The sequence below is a fragment of the Fusarium verticillioides genome, chromosome 2, assembly GCF_000149555.1.
Source record: "Fusarium verticillioides 7600 chromosome 2, whole genome shotgun sequence".
Taxonomy (NCBI): Eukaryota; Fungi; Ascomycota; class Sordariomycetes; order Hypocreales; family Nectriaceae; genus Fusarium; species Fusarium verticillioides.
Genome location: NC_031676.1, coordinates 1829451 through 1849618, shown reverse-complemented (window position 1 = coordinate 1849618; position 20168 = coordinate 1829451). Strand labels below are relative to the sequence as shown.

Here is a 20168-nt window from a genome sequence, read left to right as displayed (position 1 = left end):
TGAGCGAACCGGTGAGGCGAGAAATATCGGGTTTGACAGAAACGAATTCATGTCTCCTCCTGAAACCCGAAGGACTATTCAGGCCGCCTTTCTTTGCAGAGAAGTCCAGGGTCAAGAAATGTGTAAACAATCGGCAACTCAAAGCCATTTCCTTTTACGTTAGTACCTTGGTCTGCTCGACGTCTCTTCCCTCGCACCAGCTTACAGCATCATGTGCCAAGTCACGGGGTCTGGCGTTTGGAAGATGTGATTTGGCCTGAGGCATAGATGCGCGGCCCCACGACGGGGGGAAGTGGGTCGCCAACGTCGCGTCCCTGTAAGATTTGTTTACAATAGGGACCCTTGATTGTCACAACAACATAATAAGGTAGGACTGTTTTAATCGTTGATGGGAAGTCTGGCACCTTTTGTTTCTTCATTTTTGTTATCGCGACTCTGTACGCGAGCATCACCACTCGCTCGACCTGGTCGTCCTCCATTCTTGACCCCATTGTCTTTGTTTTGTCCCTCATTGAGACCCTTGTATTCAAATTTATTGTCCTTAAATCCTGTCCTGGCGCCACAAGCCAGATTCTTTGCCCTCACTGCCAACAACAACAAGATGGACTCCGATGCGTCCATGTTCAGTCTTGGGGAGGAGTCAGATGGCTATGTCCCTGAAACCGTAAGTAATCCTTTATTTTACCCCTCTTTTGTTGGCACAATAAATCGGTTTGCGCATTGTGTGCCTAGTTCTCTTCCTCCATTTGCATCGCATTCTTTGAATTCCTTTCTTCACACTTATTTCCATCAAACACATTCCCCGCCGAGCACTTTTGTATCTGGACTTTTTACACAAACATAACCTGACATTTCCTTAACAGAAGGCGAAACCCAAAGCTGCACCAAAGAAGGCTGCTGCGCGGCCGCCCGTCAAAAAGATGGTGCAAACAACCCTTAAAACGAAGAGCGCACCCAAAAAGCGCCCAACACCGGAGAGCGACGACGATGATATAAGCGTTGCCTCAGGTTTCTCAAACACACCTCCCAAGGCCAAGAAGCAAAAGAAGGAACCTGCAGTCAGCAAGTCTTCTGGTGCGCCATTGGAGGAGCTTGAGAATGATAGCATGGTGATTGACAGCCCCGCCAAACCTGGTAAGAAGAAAACGGCCACCGAAATGTACACGAAGCTGTCGCAACTAGAGCACATCCTCAAGCGACCTGATACATACATCGGCTCTGTTGAGAGGACGGAACAACAGATGTGGGTTCTGAGCAAAGAGACCCAGTTGATGGAGTACAAGAACGTCAGCTTTGTTCCTGGTCTCTACAAGATTTTTGACGAAATCTTGGTCAACGCTGCCGACAATAAGCAGCGCGATGGCTCCATGACTTACATGAAGATCAATATCGATCGTGAGAACGGTGTGATCAGCGTCGAAAACAACGGAAAGGGTATTCCTATTGTTATTCACGAAAAGGAGAAGATATACATTCCTGAGCTTATCTTCGGACATCTGTTGGCGGGTTCCAACTTCGACGACGACGAGAAGAAAACCGTTGGCGGTCGTAACGGTTACGGTGCCAAGCTGTGTAACGTCTTCAGTACGGAATTCAACCTTGAATGTCAAGACAGTGAGCACGGCAAGAGGTACAAACAAACCTGGAGAAACAACATGCAGACGATGGAGAAGGCCAAAATCACCAGCAGCAAGACCTCAGACTTCACCCGAGTAACCTTTAAGCCCGACTTCAAGCGCTTCGGTATGGAAGATGGCATCGATGATGATCTCGAGTCTCTCCTCTACCGTAGAGTTTACGACATGGTGGGCACGATCCGAGGAATCAAGGTTTATCTCAACGGCGAGCAAATTAAGATCAAGGATTTCAAAGCCTACTGTGATCTCTATGCCAAGTCCATCGCCAAGGAGAGAAGCACAGAAGAGGGAGGCGCTCCGACCTGTACTGTTGAGATGGATAAAGACAAGTCGCATCCTCGATGGGAAGTTGGTTTCGCTGTTTCTGATGGTACTTTCCAACAAGTTTCCTTCGTTAACTCGATCGCCACAACCAGCGGAGGCACTCATGTCAACTACATCGCCGACCAGGTCACTGAAGCTCTTCTCAAGGCTTTGAACAAGAAGCGCAAGGGTCATGCTCTGAAGCAGAATCATCTGAAGAATCATATCTTCATCTTTGTCAACTGTTACATCAACAATCCAGCCTTTACTTCGCAAACAAAGGAGCAGATGACCACCAAGCCAAGCCAGTTTGGTAGCAAATGCAAACTGGGTGAGGACTTCCTCAAGAAGATTGCAAAATCTGATGCTCTTCAAAATATCTTGGATTTTGCTGAGAAGAAGGCCGACAAAATGTTGGCCAAGGGTGATGGAAACAAACGAAGCCGAGTAAACAACGCAAAGCTCGTCGAAGCCAACTTTGCTGGCACCAGAAGAGGTCACGAATGCACTCTGATCTTGACAGAAGGTGACTCTGCCAAAGGTTTGGCAGTTTCTGGTCGTGCCATTCTCGACCCTGACCGCATTGGTGTTTTCCCGCTTCGTGGAAAGCTTCTTAATGTGCGAGACGCTTCAGTTGACCAAATTATGAAGAACGCCGAAATTCAGAACATTAAACAATTCCTGGGTCTCAAGCACAAGCAAACGTACACAGACACGAAGAATCTTAGATATGGCCATCTGATGATCATGGCTGATCAGGATCACGATGGTAGTCATATCAAGGGTCTTCTCATCAATTTTCTCCAAGTTCAGTTTCCATCGCTTCTCAAAATCCCTGACTTCTTCCGAGAGTTCATCACCCCTATCGTCAAGGTTTGGCAGGGTCCCAATCCCAAGAAGCCCCAGCGATTAAAGTCATTCTTCACACAGCCTGAATACGAGGAGTGGAAGGAAGATCACAAAAACGAACTCACTCGATGGCACTCCAAATACTTCAAGGGTCTGGGAACCAGCTCCAACGAAGACGCACAAGTCTATTTCACCAACCTCGATGATCACTTGAAGGAATTCGACACCATGAAGCCTGAGGAAGCTGACCTACTGGAGCTGGCTTTCTCCAAGAAGAAAGCAGATGCCAGAAAGGAGTGGCTGGGTAACTTCGTCCCGGGCACATACCTCGATCACTCAACCAAGTCAATCACATATTCCGACTTTATCAACAGAGAACTTATTCTCTTCAGTATGGCTGACAACATGCGATCTATCCCCTCCGTGCTGGATGGCTTCAAGCCGGGTCAGCGAAAGGTCATATATGCCTGCTTCAAGAGAAACCTCGTCAAAGACAAGAAGGTCGTTGAATTGGCTGGTTATGTCTCTGAGCAGACTGCCTATCACCACGGTGAACAGTCTCTCCAACAGACTATCATTGGCCTGGCCCAGAACTTCGTCGGTTCAAACAACATCAACTGTCTGGAACCCAGTGGAAACTTCGGTTCTCGACTTGCCGGTGGATCTGATGCTGCCAGTCCTCGTTACACCTTCACTCGTCTGTCTCCATTCGCCCGCAAGATCTTCCACCCCATGGATGAGCCAAACTTGATGCATCATTATGAAGACGGCAAGAAAATCGAGCCAATGGTGTATGCTCCAATCCTCCCCATGGTTCTGGTCAACGGTGCCGATGGTATTGGTACAGGTTGGAGCACTTCCATTCCCAATTATCATCCGATGGATATTGTCAAAAACCTGAAGCGTCGAATGGGTCGCTTGGATGATAACGATATTGAGGAAAAGCCTTTCGAAACCATGATGCCCTGGTTCCGTGGCTGGAAGGGTACACCAGAGGTTGCTGGCCCTGACCGGTACAAGTTCAATGGTATTGCCTATCACAACGAACAGAAGGATAACGAAGTTGTCATCACCGAGCTGCCTATTCGTATGTGGACCGATGACTTCAAGGGCAAACTGGAGAAGATTATCGCCGGTGTTGATGGCCCAGCTTGGATCAAGGATTACAAGGAATTCAACGATCACAGCACTGTTCACTTCGAGATCGCTGTGGATGATAAGCATATGGGCAAGGTCCTTGAAGAAGGCGTCCTCGAGCGCTTCAAGTTGACTAAGCAAGTCGCCACCTCCAATTTGGTTGCTTTCGACACCCGAGGCATGATTCGCAAGTACGAGAAGGTGGAGGATATCCTTGAGGAATTCTATCGATACCGTCTCGACATGTATACTGACCGAAAGGTAAGTTCTGATCCAACTTTTAGATGGCTTGGCTAACTCGCCGCAGAAACATTGGTTAGGCGTATTCCATGCGGACTATCGTAAGCTCAAGAACCAAGCCCGGTTCATCAAGGAAATCATCGATGGACAGCTTGTGGTTGGCAAGAAGAAGAAGACCGTGCTGGTGCAAGAACTTCGAGATCGCGATTACGAGGCTTTCCCCCCTGGTGGTGAGAAGAAGAAGACCGCAGATGAAGAAGATGATGATGCCGATGAGAATCAGGACGTGGAGGGTGATTTGGAGGGTGGTGCTCGCGACTACGACTACCTCCTCTCGGTGAGTACATGTCGTCATTTGGATATGTTAAGTGAGCTAACGTGTTGCAGATGCCCATCTGGTCCCTGACAGCTGAGCGTCTTGAGAAACTCAAGCAAGCTATAGAGAAGAAGAAGGCGGAGCACGATGAGCTCCTTGCCCTCAGTGAGAAGGATATCTGGTGTCGCGACCTCGATGACTTCACGGCCGAATGGGAGACTCAGCTTGCAGTTGATGCTGAGATCAAGACGAGCATCCGTCGCTTGGGCCGCCGCGTTTCTAAAAAGATAGGTGCTGGCACCGCTCGTGGCCGCAAAGTCAAGGATGACGACGAGTATGAGCCCGACAAGAAGGGCCGCGGAAGGCCAAAGGCTGCAGCGTTGAAGGCGACCGCTAAACCAGCGCCCAAGGTAGAGACCAAGAGTGCTCAGCGGTTTGCTGAGATGTTCAGCTCCAAGCCAAAGGTCAAGAAGGAACCCAGTGCTGATGTTATGGAGCTGTCGGATCTTTCTGACGATGATTATGCCGCTCTCAGTCGCAGCAAATCATCCGCACCTGCGATCAAGAACTCCGAATCACCTCCAACCGAGAAGCCGGAGAATCCACGGGTCAAACGAGCGGCGGCGTCCAAGGTCAAGACAATTATCGACGATGACTCCGAGAGTGACGATGATCAGATGCTTGGCGATGTTGGTGCCTTGGTCAAGGGCATCGATAAGCCAGCTGGCGACCGCGAAAGGGGCAGGTTTAGTCTACACGCCATGAGCCGGCCAGACTCTAGCCAGGGCAACGCCAGCGTGAGCGGACCGTCCAAGTCGAGGCCCAAATCAGCCAAAGCTTTCGACTTCGATGACGACAGTCCTGACGATACCAACTATGAGCTTCTCGCCAAGTCGTCGCCACACAAGACGGCCACCAAGGATGATCACATAGACAGCTTCCTTTCTGACGATGAGCCTTTTGTTGCTCCATCCAAGTCAGCTGCGGCCAAGTCTAAGCCTACCAGCACGGATTCTGAAGATCCAACACCGGCCGGTCTTGCTACTGTCAAGAAGGGTCGTGGTCGTCCCGCTGCTGCGAAGAGCAAAGAGCCAGCGAAGCCAAAGGCTGCCCCCAAAGCAACCAAGACAGCTGCATCAAAGGTTGCTTCGCGTCCAGTAACTAAACAGACCACTCTATCGCCAGCAGCTAAGGCTTACGCTGCTAAGAAGGCTGTCAAGAAATCTGTCCTTGACGACGATTCAGATGAGGATATGGCGGACCCAGATTCGCCGCCTCCTAAGGCATCCTCAAGAGTGAGACCAGGACGTGCCGCTGCCTCGAGACGGCCAATCGTTGTTGACGACGACTCATCAGTCATGCAGCAAGACGATGAGAGTGACGACCCTTTCGAAGTCGACGATGACGAGGATTAGACTATTCGACCTGTGGTTGAGCGCGTGAAAGGAACGGAGTACTGGTTGTTCTAGAACCACCACAGCCAGGTTCTTGACTGTAATTTCTTGTTTGCTGAGTAGAAAACGTTGTGTGGTAACCACTTCAAGTGAATGACATGTTGATGGGGGAAGGGGAGGGTTGGAATCTGAGTTAACAATTCGGTTTGGGTTCTAGGCGTCAACGGATGTGAGGCATTTGCTATCTGGGGCCTGGGCGTGGTTTTTATTCGATATCCGCATATGAATAGCATTTCACTTTCTTCATGATAACTTGTACATGTCATTTGACTCTTGGTGATCCCTGTCCCAACATTTCAATGAAGTTGAGAAGCTCCCCAGTAGATATTGCCTAAAGCGTGCTTATCGATAAGAGCTTGAGGTTAGCGCGGGGTTCTCATCGAAGAATACAAGGGTCTCATCTAGATTTATCATCCCCTCCATTCGCCCCTCGTTATTTACTTCAACCAACTTCACATTACAGCAGATCATTGTTATCATGTCTTCAGAAGAACCCCAATCCCTGCGCTCTCTCTACGAAGCCGCCGAAGAAAAGCGCCGCGCTTTAGATAACGCCTTCGAGGCAACTTCGCCCGCCTACCGCTCTGATCTTGAAGCTGCACTATCCCTCTACTCCTCCGCGCGCGACCAAATCTCAGCTCTTGCCCTTTTCTCCTCCAACGAAGGGCTTGAGGACGTCTCTACATCAGACCTCCCTTACCTCCTTCTCGACGCCCACGTTGCGGAGCTCGTACAAAAGACCCCCAACCAAAGCCTTGACCAACGCCTTGAGGTCCTCTCCAAGTCTCGCGCCGCCTACGAGCGCTTCCTCGCCACCGTCGACAGCTATGGACTAGTGCAGAATCCTTACGACCGCGTACTCGAGCGGTATCGCGACGATCCTGAGAGATTTGCTGTTGTTGCTAGTAATGATGCTGCGGCGCGACGAGACGGCAAGATTGCGAATTATCGCGCTGAAAAGGCGCTAAAAGAGAAGCTGGAAACATTGAGACGGAATCCACGATACCTGGACGACGGCGACGAGGAGCTCGTGCGGGAGCTTTACCTGACACAAATCACTTTCGCAGTGCATTCTGCGCTTCAGGCGCTGGACTCATTAAATCGCGAGGTGGAGATTCTTGCCCAGGCACCTCGACCGCTTGCGCCCTCAGCTACAAATGCGCCATCTCCCGAAGATCACTCTTCCCGACTTGATCAGCCTCTACGCCGTCTACACTCCCTCCAAGCTGGTCCTCTACTGTCTAAACAAGGCAAACCTTTGCAGCCATTTACGCTGCTTGGTTCAAGGGATCAAATGTCAAGAGACGTGTTTCGCTCAGGGCACAACTTGCCGACCATGTCCATCGATGAATATCTCGAGGAAGAGAGGAGACAAGGAAATATTCTCCAGGGCGGTGTGGAACCGAAGAAGGTGGTGGATGAGGACGACATGGAAGCTATAGATCGTGAGACGTATAAGCAGCGCGAGTGGGATGAGTTCGTTGATCATAATCCCAAGGGAGCAGGAAATACTCTCAATAGAGGTTGATCTGTGTTGGAAATATCGTATAGATGTTCGGCGTTTAGGTACATGCATGGCAGGATGTAGAAAATACTAGCACAGGGAGCGACACGATCTATGAGCACTCACAAGAGCTGTTGACCATTTCACTTAAGACCAAAAGCCAGTGATAGTAGCCATGTTCCCAATCTATATGCACAAGTATCTGAGAGATATGCATTCCCATTTATAGGAGAATACTCCTTTTTCTTTGGATCCTGGTGTCGTTACCCCTTTATCGTGTTCCAAAAAAGAAAATAAACATCATTAGGCAATCGTGTCATCACTGTCATCAGAGTCCCACATGCAGTCATCATCATCACTGTCATCTCTTTTTGAGCTCAAGGCTTCGATTGCGGACGCTGACTCGGAGTCGGTTGTCTCGACCGTCATGTTGACCGCTTCGCCCATTGTCTGATGGTCCGCGGGCATGGCGTATCTGGCGTCCGTGAACTCAACATCAGACTCACCAAGGGTAAAAGAAGACTCTAACGCGATGCGTCTGTCTTGGGTCATTGAAGCAGCGGACGTACTACCCCAGACTCGTAGCGCATCCATGTCCTCGATGATGGAACCACAGACACTCGAAGGGGTTGATATCGTGTGACCTGTATGGAAACTAGGTCCAGGGCCATTGGGTGCCACCAGCAAGTCTGCTGAGGGAATTGCGTCCCCAAATACGCCTCCGCTTCCGTCATCATTACCTCCACACCACAGAGGAAGGTATTTGAGTTCGTTTTCGGTGAGAGTGAGGAGTAAATGGCGGGTCAAGTTGAGAGGAGGCCAGAAATTTTCTCGTCTCCACGAAAGAGTTAGCGGCCTCAGCCTATCTTTCACGGCAGCTTCAAGGGTATTTAGTGATACGATAGGTATGCGTGAAGGACGCGTACCCATTTCTGGGAATTCGCGGTCTCCGAGTGTAAGAATACGGCTCCATAACAGATTGTTGGATAGCCCCGGCGTGCATGCAAGAAAGTCGTCGAGGGCGTCTGTTGCTTCTTGCACAAGACCGCTGTATGATTTGTGCTTGTATCCATCCAGTTTGCACCTGCTGTGATTCCATCTTTGATTATCCAGTTCAACACCGAGATCATTGTAGGGCACAGCACAGAGTAGCATCTGAATCGGATTAAACAACATCATGAGGCAAGTCATATTGTCAAAATCCTTGGGTTCCACGTATGTCAGGCGGTCTCGGTCTATTCCGTTGTATGTTGAATGACTATCCACTGGTGCTGATTCTATCGCCTCCTCCCATGCGTGCGTAAATTCGCGAGTCAGAGCACTCATGAGAAGACGAAGCTTTCCCAAAGCAATTTGGCTCAAAGGGCTGTTTTCCTGCTCAAGGAGCTGCTCGGTTACTTGCAGCTTGGCCCATTCATCAATGTCCCATGAAGCGAACAAATTTGGGTTCGTGTAGGTCTTGTTGATTTCTGATACTCTATCGACGAGTGCTTGTGCCCCATGCTGCACAATGTTGCTGAGTTCATCGGGAAGTTGGCCCAGTCGTCTCCCAAATACCGTCGTCTGGCTGTGGGCAATATTGTTCGCTGGGTTGGTGTCAGCCAGTTTGAGGGCGAGCTCGTTGACGAGGATCCTGAAAGCAGAGTCCATTACAGAAGGAATCTTGAGCAGAGACCCAATTTGCAAGGCTTCCTCGGGCAAGACCTCAATAAAAGCAGTGTTCTGGCCGTGCATTATCCATTGGGTAACACGGTCGGTAAGCATGGAGCTGCATTCGAAGAGGCAACTCAACTTCAAGATGGTGAACAATCTCGGGGCCGAATCCAGGATACATCCTTTGCCTTCGATCAACATGAGCAGCCTCACGATGCCATTTCGGTGGCGAATTGGGCAATAATCAGGAATTTGCCGATATAGAGGTGTCTCGTACGCATTTTTATTCGTTGCTTTCAGCTGTAGCGCACGCTCTGGATCAAGCTTCAGTGATTTAAGCCTGTAGCCGGTGTTTGCGTTCGCCTCAGTGGGTGTTGTGCTGTCATGCTCGGCATTTGCGTCGATATCTTTGTTGTTTTCTGCGCGTTTCGGCTGTCTGTTGCACTTACAAATATCATCATGGCCTGTTTTGCGTGTCAGACGATGCGTTGCAAGCTGGGTACAATTACTTACCACAAACTAAGAATGGATCAACGCCATTAAGAATATGTGAGCTCCACCATTTAATAATCCCAGGAGTTAGAGACAGCTCGGTCATCTGGAACACTAACTCATCTCCTTCCGAGGGTGGAGTCAGATCAAGCAAATACTTGATACCGTCGGGCAGTTTGTTGACCATCTTACGACGGCGTTGGATTTTGAATTGGTATGTAGGGCCAAGAAGTTCAGCGAATTTGGGAGAACCGGTATCGAGCAGCTTGCTCGAGTGAACTTGAAACTTCTGTGACTTATAGACTATGCCATTGCAGTCGGTGTAGTCGAGAACGCCTTTATGATGGACAGGATAGTCGATAAACACAAGAGTGTCCCCCTGATTGAGTTCGAAGGACACCATATGCAGTCGATAGAGCTCAAACAGCCGAGTCTGTTCGACATCCTTTGTTGTTAGAAGTTTCGGCAAATGGCCACCATAAAAATTGTTTCCTTTGTTGAAGGAAGGACCCGTCCAGCTTGATAGAGGGGCTGGTGCGGGTGATGGCTCTTCGAGGGCCAAGTGAGTAGCTATACCAAGAAGATGATGAGTATGTGGGGACTGAGATTGCGGTTGTGCCTCGCTTTGCTGAGCAGTTTGAGTGCTATGTTGAGGTTGGTGGTTGCTTTGATCAGCCAGATCATCCCAGGCAACATGTGCTTGTTCGATCTGCCAGTCATTCGGGACATCCATTGTTGTGAAACAAACGTGGCTCACGCCAACAGTTCAAGAAAGGCCAGTACTATTAATCTCTGGATCAGTTGATATTAGAGATCAGAGGCAGTTGAAAGGCTCGGTTATTGAGAATTAGATCAAAGGCAGAGAGAGATCTGGTCTGGCGTCAGGAATCGTAGGCAGCCAACCCAGAAGCTGTGTCGCAAGGTGGATCGCGCAGGTTATGTAGGTCAGCCAAGGTTGGCCACTTGGGTAAGAAAGAGACAATATGCGCAGATAAATAGATAGGCAATTGTTCAAGGAAATTCCGATGCTCTACTTTGTTGGATGATAGAAAGAAAGAAGGAAATAGATGAATGTAAGATGAGGAGTTGTGTGAGAGAGAGAGAGAGAGAGAGGAAAGCATCGGGCTGACTGACGGTGGAAAGTGGCAGGCATGTAGCAAGTTTGAATACAGCCCTATGAAAGTACATGCACATGCCTGCAAGGCATATGCCAATGAAATGCTTCCATTTTTACCCCTCCATCTCCATAACCAAGAGCTGATGCCTGAGTGTGAATGTTTTGTTGGAGGGGTGGTTGCCTCGAGGCTGCCATGCAATACAATGACCCAGTGCATAGGTGTGGCAGCTCAGCCTCCTATACTTGCATCTATAGTGCTCCGGGTGACACTAAAACTGGAGCCGTTCAGACGTTAGGACGAGACAACGCCTCTTCCGTTTGGCGAGTCAACAAGCAAAACACCACTCAGCTGGCATTGTCAGACAAGGATCATGCAGGACGAGTACTGTAGACTCTACAGTTACGTCTTTATCGTAAAGGAAACAAGGAGATTGCAAGCATCAACACCAATGTAGGCAGCTTGGTCTACCCAGCCAATCAGCCTGGAATTATACACGTGTGATCATTCAAGTCTTGCCTGATCTGCTCATAAGTGGCGATAAACAGACGTATCTAGGCAACACTAACAACAAATTAGACCGTTGAATATCAAAACGGGCACCAGTGCGAACGCTAGCGAAAAGAAACCTCTCGGTGTTAGTGCTTTTCCTTTACCAATCTCAACTTTAGGATAGCATTACTAGAAGCGTTCTACAAGACTCCAAATAAGCATCTTAGTACCAGATAGGTGAGAGTGCATACTAGTCACCCCAGTAGTTCCTACTAGGTAACCTGCGAACGTTGAGTATATTAACTCTTGGCTTGGGCTTGTTGAAGAAAGTTTCTTTTGACGAGCCCACTTTATTTAATGAGTGACAAGCTTCCCCGCAGGGCCTTCTAACGTCCCCTGGCAGTCTATCTTGGCAACAGAGTCACTAACTTAGATTATGAGATCTAGGTGAGTTTTATCGACTTCTTCAGTCAGACTTTCGCCTGATGTTTTGCAAGGGACTTCTTTACCGTCGTTATTTCTCTTCAGTATGTGCCCTCTCAGAATTAAGCCTAGAAAATCCCGGAGAGACCAGAGATAGTTGCATATCCTAACAAACACATTCTCGACTATCATTTCGAGCGCAAAATGCGTTCTATTCATACAGCGGTCAAGTTACCGTTTAATTGCGACCTCATTACAAAGTACTCCTATCTTATGCATTCATTACCGTATCAAACCAAAAAGCTATGCCCAAACGCCACCTATGCTTTACAATGAGCCCCCTTTCTTGAAAAAACTGTCATCAGTCTCTGCCTCATCGTCGGACTCATACGCTACCTCCTTGCCCTTCCCCTTGTAATCCCACATGCCAGGTTTCTCCTCCTTAAGGCTTCTTCGGCTGACGGGTCGCTTAGACGCAATCTTGCGTTGACTGTTGTCGATATGGTACTTTCTTAAGCGGTCTCGTCCAGCCACCTCAATCATCGGCTCCATATTTGCTTCATCCCCCGAGTTACGCCGCGTTGTAGGGACCGTTGAAGAGTTCTTCAGATCCCGCATCTCCTTGATCACATCTGCAAAGCTTTCCTCCAGCGTCTTCATTCTAGCCAACACCAGCCTTCCCATTCTGTCGCGGTCGCCGGAGTCGTTACCACCGCCTGCCCGTAATCGATGATCCTTCATGAAAGTTGCAAGTTGGGTCTGGAAGCTGCCAGGCATCGCACCAATATGGTCTCCCACAACTTGATCAGACATCGCACTCAGATCAACCGAGGACAACCTTCTAATGTCCTTGGGACGATTTCGTGGCTCGATGCTGAGAAGGGCTGATCGACTAACAGCACCAGCCTCGGTCATACCTCTTGGTGGCATCACTGGTCGAGGTTTCGTGTTGGCGACGTACATAGAGCGGCGAGGTGAACTGCGTCTTGGTGTTTTTTCACCGGTGGTTGTTCGTCCGCTAGTTCGTGGACGTGAATGGCCAGGCAGAGGTGGCGATATCGAGGACGCCCTCTGCATCTGCTTGACATCCTGAGGGTTGAAGAGTATCGTATTTGTAGAAAGTGTTCGGTTGTGTGCTCCTCGTTTGGGTCGTGGTGTCTGAGAAACATTCTTGCCAGAAGAGCTCCTCTTTCCAGAAGAACTCACAGAGGACGCCAGCTTTCTGAAGTTATTGGCATTGGGTGCAAAGTAGCTTTCCGCTTCCTCGTGGATTCCACGGCTAACAGCAACTTGACTCTGCCCAGCGTTCGTAACATGATCATCCTCATCCTCGTCATTTGTCACTAGTTCGTCATCGCCATCAGCATCAGTCTGGTCTTTGTATTCGGATAAATCCGCATTCAGATGAATCCTGGAAAACTGCGACGGCCGGAGTGGGTTTCCCACGTTAGACATCCTATCAGCAGGATCACTCGCTGTCGATCTAACGTCCGAAACACGCCTAAGATTAGTAGTACGAGCAAGACCGACACTGGATCTTCGCTGCCAGGGAGGCATAGTACCATCAGGCGTTTGCCAATTCCCTGGCGGCGCATCATTGTCGTCGTGTTGATCCATCCAGTTGCGAATCGCTGTCTGCGTCTTCCGCCTCTCCTGACGTCTTTGTGTCCTCAATGTTAGGGGATCGGGTAAGCGCCGGAACACCTCTTCGAGGGCCCGGTCCTTTTGAAAGCCAGCCACAGATTCCTCGCGAACCCTAATGCTTGGACTAAAAATGGCTGCTCTGCTTACAGGATCCATGAAAGAGATGTGCCGACTTCGCTCCCGAACTGGGTGTTCCACCAAGTCAGTTGCCTCGTACATGGACGGGGCAAGCCAGTATCTCTCGTATACGTAGATGCAGAACAGCACGGGAAAGTGTGTCATCTTGATGACAGTTCTGTTCAGCCACACGAAGGTTCTCAACGGCATGCAATATCGTAGAGGCATAAGAAGCCACGCAAAAATGTTGCTAGGGGCAATATACGAGAACAATGCGTCATTCTTCACCATAGATATTGTGTTAATAGCGAACAAATACCTTAAACATGATTAGAGCAGACCCATTATGCGGACAGGGACACTTACTGGTGCTCTTCATTGGCATTGGACGCAATAGCCATGAACGAATTCGTGAGAACGGTGATGAGAATTGTCCTGGACTGATTAGCAAAAAGGAAATAGGGAACGCGTGCTGTGAGAACTTACACAACAAGGAAGTGACAAATACTCAGGAAGAGAACCAGCAAGGCTCGTCCTAACCAATTGTACGCATCCCATCTGTATGGTATTAGCCTCGGTTCATTTCATAATTGGCAGTATACTTACACTTCCCATGCTGCAGGGGTGAATCCCATCAGAATCTGAAAGATCTTATAGGCAACATCACTCGCACCGAACGAGTTCTTTGTCAAAGAGAAAAACACGAAGAACCCGCTACAGAGTACCAAGATCAATGTGAAGACAGCCACCAAGTCCACAGCCATAAGACGAAATGCAATAAGAAGCTGCGAGAAGTATTGGTAGTGATCCAAGATGCTGAAAATACGCGGGAGCAGCAGAATCGCATTGGCCGCCAGTATATCATAGGCATTGTCGTAGATGTGGTGAGAGTCGGCCAGGAAAACGCCATACGCTCGCATGCAGTAGTATACAATGAGCAACAGCAGGATTCCGAGGTCGAAGACATTCCACACGTTCAAGATGTACAGCGCGAACCCCTGCTCGTTGAATCCGACGAGCTCATCAAGCATGAAGCCAGCACTCCAGAACCAAAAAATCAGTTCCAGGCCTGTGATTTGAACCGAACGTTCAGCAAGAACAGCAAGAAACAATCCGATCAGAACGGCGAGAGATATTGTCGAAAGGAAAGATCGGTATCGAGGAACCCGAAGACGGGAGAGTTTGAGGAGAGACGCTTGTCGAGGATCGTAGAGCGACGCCGTACGACGCCCTGGCGGGGTGAAATGCGTTTCTTTCTGAGTAATTGCACCAAGCAGGGGAGTTCTATCGGTGGCTTTTCCAATATATCCATTCGAGTTAAGGCCTGCGTTTGGTGGAGGTTCCCGATGTAAGCTATCGGCAGACGAGTGGAAAGTAATCGCACCGCTCCAGATAGCTTCAAGTTGTTGGACGACGAGGGGATGGGCAAGCAAGTGCTTGGCTGAGGCTCGAATGGCGACCTCGAGAGTTGACGTTCGGGATGCTATCAGAGGCAACTTGTTGGCCGGCGGTGATTTTCGAGGAGACGTAGGTGCTTGAGATCCGGGGAGACCTTGAAGTGGGTAAAAGTCATAGGCAAGAGCATCGATCAACTCGCGGACATTGTACTCTTTGAGTAGCTTGAGAGTCAGCAATTCGCAAACTTTGGCACGAGTGCTACTAATTCCTGCATTGCCTGGGTAGCGTTCACCCTCTTTGGTGAATTGGAGACAGTTGATCATGAGAGCATACAGAGTTGCACGGCTGAAATGCTGGGCACGAATCTGTTGCTGCATAGGCTTGACGAGGAATTGAGAAACCTGGGGTGATCGGAGTTGATCCCATGACAGAGTCGTTTCAGTGCGTGTCGATACGATAATTCGGATGGCGTGCGTTATGCTGTAAACTGGCAAAGAATCTATAATTAAGATTAGTACCAGAACTTGATATTTTGTGATTCCAATGTCTTGAGCGTACCTAAATGAGACGCCGAGAACAGAGGAAGAACAGGAAGGCCGCCGCGTCGTCCGTCTTCATCAGGCCTGTCTTCCTCCTCCACTTCGTCATCTTCGTCCTCCTCATCTCCATCATTATTCGTACGACGGTCATGACTCCGAAACCGGCTCAATCCCTCATCATGAGTATCATCACCGTCATCGTCGTCGGCTTCTGTAAAATCCGCCGTTGCGTGTCGTTCAAGGGTATAACGTCGCCGAGCAGGACCGGGAGAAGGAGAGAAACTGGTGTTTCGGCGACGATCGATTCGACGGGGACCAGCCCTGGGACGTCGTAGTAGGGAGGAGAACATCTGTTGGTGTTTTTGACCTTTTGGGAGCAAGCTTTCCGCCTTGCTTGGGTTGTCTCAACGCGCCATGGAGGGGAAGTAGCGCGAAGTTCAGAGCTTGGTGTTTGTCGAACGAACGTAGTGAGAGTAGAACTCAGCAAATAGTGTGGGGGACTAGGTATGATTTAATCCAACAACAGAGCCCGTTGCCGGAGTCAAGTTTTGCAATCTTAGTAGGAAGAAGAGGGTGTAGGAGCGAGATGTTCCCTACGTAGCTGGGGTCCAACCACAACCTTCAAGGCTCGGGGCGCTGTCGCTACTGAACCTTGGGAGGCAGGCGACGCTAAAGCAGGCGAGAATCACGTACCTATTCGCTTACTCTGCTGCTAATAGATACATGAGAGCAGGCCCCTGGACAGACTAGATTTTAGCGTCACCAGGATCGTGAGGGTGTAACGCCAGTGGACAAGGTTCTATTTGGAGGGATGGCGAGGGTCCACCGAACGGTTGACTTACATGCACTATGAGAGGATGAAAACCAAGGAAATTTAATGGCTTGTGGGACTTAAGACCATGTGAGAGTTGGGATTTCGTAGTGGCCGAAAGGCTTTTGCAAAGGAGAGGCTTCTTCTAGGGGAGATGTTGGATATTGGGAGTCTGGAGCAAAAGTGTGCTCACGTCTGTTGCTGTTCTGGTGATGAGGTTGTATGAGGATCACTGTTGTTGTGCATCGATGTTCCAACGTACATACAAACAATGGAGCAGGAGACTAACGTGATTGGAGGTGGATCATCAAATTAGCCATGACCCTGTTAGACTAACAGAACTAACAATTCCTGCATCTGCGGGACAGTCAGTTTTGCTCTGACTCGCAGTTTGATGGACTCTGCAGAGTACAGGGTGGGTGAGGAATTCGAGATGTTGATTGGGATAATGAATGTGAAGACGAGCACCAGCTGATAAGACCTGGAGGCTGGCTAACATTGAATATGATATGCTATTTACTCACTGACTTCTTTCCGTAACAGCTTTGACTGTGAAGACGATTTCTACAAGTATCACTCGTCTCGTTGTCAATGTAGTCGCAATAAGCAATATCCTTGCTTGACTCCTTGTTTTTCTGCTGATCCACAATCATTCGCAAGTGAGCAGCCCAAAGACCCGACCAGACGTCTCACTTGCGCCCTGGTCCACTCCCTCTGCAACAGAAAATCAAGACCGATCCCATGATCAGCAACTAGACATTCGATTTTGAACTGCTCGGTCATGAACCGGTATGCACAGTGATAATGTTTGTATCTTATCTGCGCTAGATTTGTGTGTCTGACAAGCACAATATCGAACCAACGGCATTTCCTAGATTGGACTTGCAAATCTGCCTCAGCCTTTTTTTGCCATCTCGATGGGATTACAGATCTAGTTAGATCGCTCCGGACCATGATAATCGCAAGCACAGACGATCCGGGATGAAGAGTAGACCACCCAATTACCCTCTCGCGATAGCTTCGTTTCGCTATCGCAATCCCACTACCAGAGCACCAAGCCAAAGTCCCTCGACATGTGCTGCAGATCTCGTCTCAATGTCCCCATGTTCATGCTTGCTGCCGGGTCAGCAACTTCTTTGCAACACTGATGCTCTTCCGCTCCATTTGACCTGCAGAACCACCCCGGCTTCATGCTTGAGCGTTATGTATGTACGCGTGAGCTCATCGTTCCAACAGGCAATCAATGCTCAACATGAGCTTCAAGGTGATCTTGATAGGTCACCCCGCGCGCTGTGAGCAGATATAATGCAGACTGTAACATGGTAGGGTGGTATGGATGCGGCCACAAGTGAATGTAGTGTAGATTCCCCCACGTCCATGGCTTCACCGCCGCACCGGATGTGTGCGGGGATGATTTTCGTACGAGAAATTGGCTCCCTTATATCCTCACCTGATCAATCATATCGTCCCTATTCGGTTATGGGTGTTTCGATCACATTAGCAATGTAATATGGAACATGGTCTCGTATGCAAGCCACACCGCTGCTGTAGACAATGAATGCATTCCACCCACCAAACGACTGAGGTTGGTTTCCTGGAGTTTTTGAATTACCAGGATTTGACAACCAAGGAGTTACGACGAAATAAGCTTCTCAATCATAATACCGGTAGGGAAGTAATTTCCAGCTGTTATATCCACAATTATACACGCTTGAATGTTTAAAGCGAACTTTCATCAGTTGAGCCGCAACGGCTTTCAATGACTCCTGAGAACGGAGATTATGTGTGATTTGTCTTACCAGGTTTTGCTCTGCGGACTAACGGGATACTGGACACGGTGCTACAAGATGACAGAACACTCCCCTTGAGACAAACAAATACCTACGGAAGACCGTTAACAATAATTTACCGTCTCCGGACAGTGGGTAACACAACAAGAGCTGAAAGACTCTCTGTCACCAACGAGGTTCCCGTAGGACACTTTCCTCGAGCACTCGTATCTGTCCTGTTCTTAAGAATCTGTGCACGGAATAGAACCAGCACAATGCTTGTGTTACAATCTGTACAGCAAAAGTATAATAATTAGGTGATTTAATAAACGCTTATCCCTTCGTTACAACCATTGACGCCCACCAAGGAAATGGCAATGTTGATCGTTCCGTTTTATGACTCTTTCTCTAGGGAACGATTCGGTCATGCAACGTCTATTAATTATATCACCAATTTTGATCGATCAAAGACAGGAGTAAAGGGTCGCCTACGGCCCCCTTTGGAGCCTAGAGACATCATGTTAGTAGAAACGTATACCACTGCTACTGTTCAGATATACCATATCCCTACTTTTGCAAACTGAAGAAATTTTGATGAGCAACTGACTGATGAAACAAGGTCCCCAGAACTACTTTGGTGTGATATTAAAATCTGGGGTTAGATGTATGTATTGTCCTAACTTGAGACATCGGACAAGGGCCAACTACAAAGGTGATCCAGGATGAATAGCATACTTGAGACATCACGCAACCGGTATTAAACAGTAGATGTTTTCGGGACCTGCCAGGTATTCACGCTTTCGTGACAATAGAACCCATAATGTTTGCTGGTTCGTGTTGTTGCATATTGCTATATAAATGGTGTTCCCCCTTTTCTTGAGTCTGTTATGAGCTTGCCCGTTGCCCATTGCTCCGTCATAGATATTGAGGTCCATCATGTTCACCGTCTTGCCTCCCAGCTATGACAAATAATCTGCTTCCTCGGCCAATCTACCTTCAAAACTACGCCCATTAGGGGAAAAAAAAATGAGCACTGAATCAACCTTCGAAGGACTAGCAAAGTCCACTTCTTACAAGTCATCTGCAACAGCGGATCTTCAATCAGCTTACAAACATAATATATCTGAACAAGACCGCACTACTGAAGAAGATCGTCCAGCTGAAGAAGAACCATTGGAGTGCTTGGTCTATTATCTCTTTTCACATTCCATCCTTCGGCTGGCTCGAAAGCCACTGATCCGCTACCTTCAGGACCAAGCCACCTTCAAGCCTATTCGCCATAGCCCGTCGCTTGAGATCATCACAGACTTGCCTTCAATGCTCTTCGGCAGCCTTCCGTTGTTAATATCGATATGGGCATTGACCAGCTACTGTTGGATCCCTTTATGCGGACTGATGATATGGGAACGTACAGGCTCTGATGTGGTATATGAATGCCTGTCATGGATCCTGAAAGGGTTTGGGATTGTGATGAATGTTATGGGAACAACATACGAGGGCATCACGACGATGAGAACTTCCACAGTCATATCAAACGGATCTCGACGGCCTTTGCAGTGGGTAGACGGCCAGATGGATGACGATGGACCGCGGGGAAGTCTTTTATATCCCACTCCTGTTATGGGACCTCCCAGCACGGCAATGGTCAGAATACGATAAAAAAGAAATGGTGTATTATATCTGTTAGATAAAGAGTATATCGTCGACGTAATGGTAGGATGAAGAATATGTGCCTGCAGAGCTTGCCACCGAGTAGCTTTGGACACGAAGACAGCATATTGATCCCGAATAAGTAATTCACTGTACAAGATGCTAAATCACAGGAAAATACGCTGAAAATCGCTAGCATCTTGATGTTGGCCTGTCGGTGTTGGTAAGAGGCGTTTGGCACAGCAATGTTTGGAAAGCTTAGACCCTGACGCAACATGATAAGTGGATGAAATCCGGAGACAAGGTCCAGAATGGCCGCGACTATGCCTTGATCCATTCCTGGCGACAGAGCGGCCTGTCCCTAGCGAACGAGATCAGTCAAAGTTAAAAGAACCACGAACTTTGATCGTGACAGATGAGGAACGATGATCTAATCTGCTAGGACCAATGGAGATTGTTTGGCTGCTGAAATGATCAGGGTCTCAAAAGATAGATGCAAGGAACCCGGAAGCGTGCATGCGAATAAGCCACAGCCGACGCCTCTGATGACTGTTTTCCATTGTACGGACCTGCATGAACGACCATTGACCACTGACGGGACCTTATTGTTTGGATGTGACCCCAA

At 48.7% G+C, this 20168-nt stretch overlaps 5 protein-coding genes across 5 annotated transcripts; 3 read left to right on the top strand and 2 right to left on the bottom strand.

The window, feature by feature from the left end:
- Positions 1-341: 341 nt before the first annotated feature.
- On the top strand, positions 342-6258 carry FVEG_06414 (DNA topoisomerase II). The gene is made up of 4 exons (XM_018894790.1): positions 342-664; positions 864-4187; positions 4234-4503; positions 4554-6258. Exons 1-4 carry the CDS (start codon positions 389-391, stop codon positions 5895-5897), a joined length of 5214 nt encoding a protein of 1737 aa, XP_018751923.1. The 5' UTR covers positions 342-388; the 3' UTR covers positions 5898-6258.
- Positions 6259-6351: 93 nt separating this feature from the next.
- On the top strand, positions 6352-7647 carry FVEG_06413 (hypothetical protein). The gene has a single exon (XM_018894789.1). The coding sequence runs from the start codon at positions 6415-6417 to the stop codon at positions 7462-7464; it is 1050 nt and encodes a 349-aa protein (XP_018751922.1). The 5' UTR covers positions 6352-6414; the 3' UTR covers positions 7465-7647.
- On the bottom strand, positions 7535-10975 carry FVEG_06412 (hypothetical protein). Its single transcript, XM_018894788.1, has 2 exons — positions 9607-10975; positions 7535-9557 (listed from the first exon to the last, which is right to left on the bottom strand). The coding sequence occupies exons 1-2, from the start codon at positions 10316-10318 to the stop codon at positions 7744-7746; spliced, it is 2526 nt and encodes an 841-aa protein (XP_018751921.1). The 5' UTR covers positions 10319-10975; the 3' UTR covers positions 7535-7743.
- A 776-nt stretch (positions 10976-11751) lies between these two features.
- On the bottom strand, positions 11752-16004 carry FVEG_06411 (hypothetical protein). The gene is made up of 5 exons (XM_018894787.1): positions 15333-16004; positions 13983-15273; positions 13863-13934; positions 13743-13811; positions 11752-13695 (listed from the first exon to the last, which is right to left on the bottom strand). Exons 1-5 carry the CDS (start codon positions 15661-15663, stop codon positions 11943-11945), a joined length of 3516 nt encoding a protein of 1171 aa, XP_018751920.1. The 5' UTR covers positions 15664-16004; the 3' UTR covers positions 11752-11942.
- A 2805-nt stretch (positions 16005-18809) lies between these two features.
- Positions 18810-19614, top strand: FVEG_15854 (hypothetical protein). Its single transcript, XM_018905081.1, has one exon. The coding sequence runs from the start codon at positions 18920-18922 to the stop codon at positions 19550-19552; it is 633 nt and encodes a 210-aa protein (XP_018751919.1). The 5' UTR covers positions 18810-18919; the 3' UTR covers positions 19553-19614.
- The last annotated feature ends 554 nt before the right edge of the window (positions 19615-20168 follow it).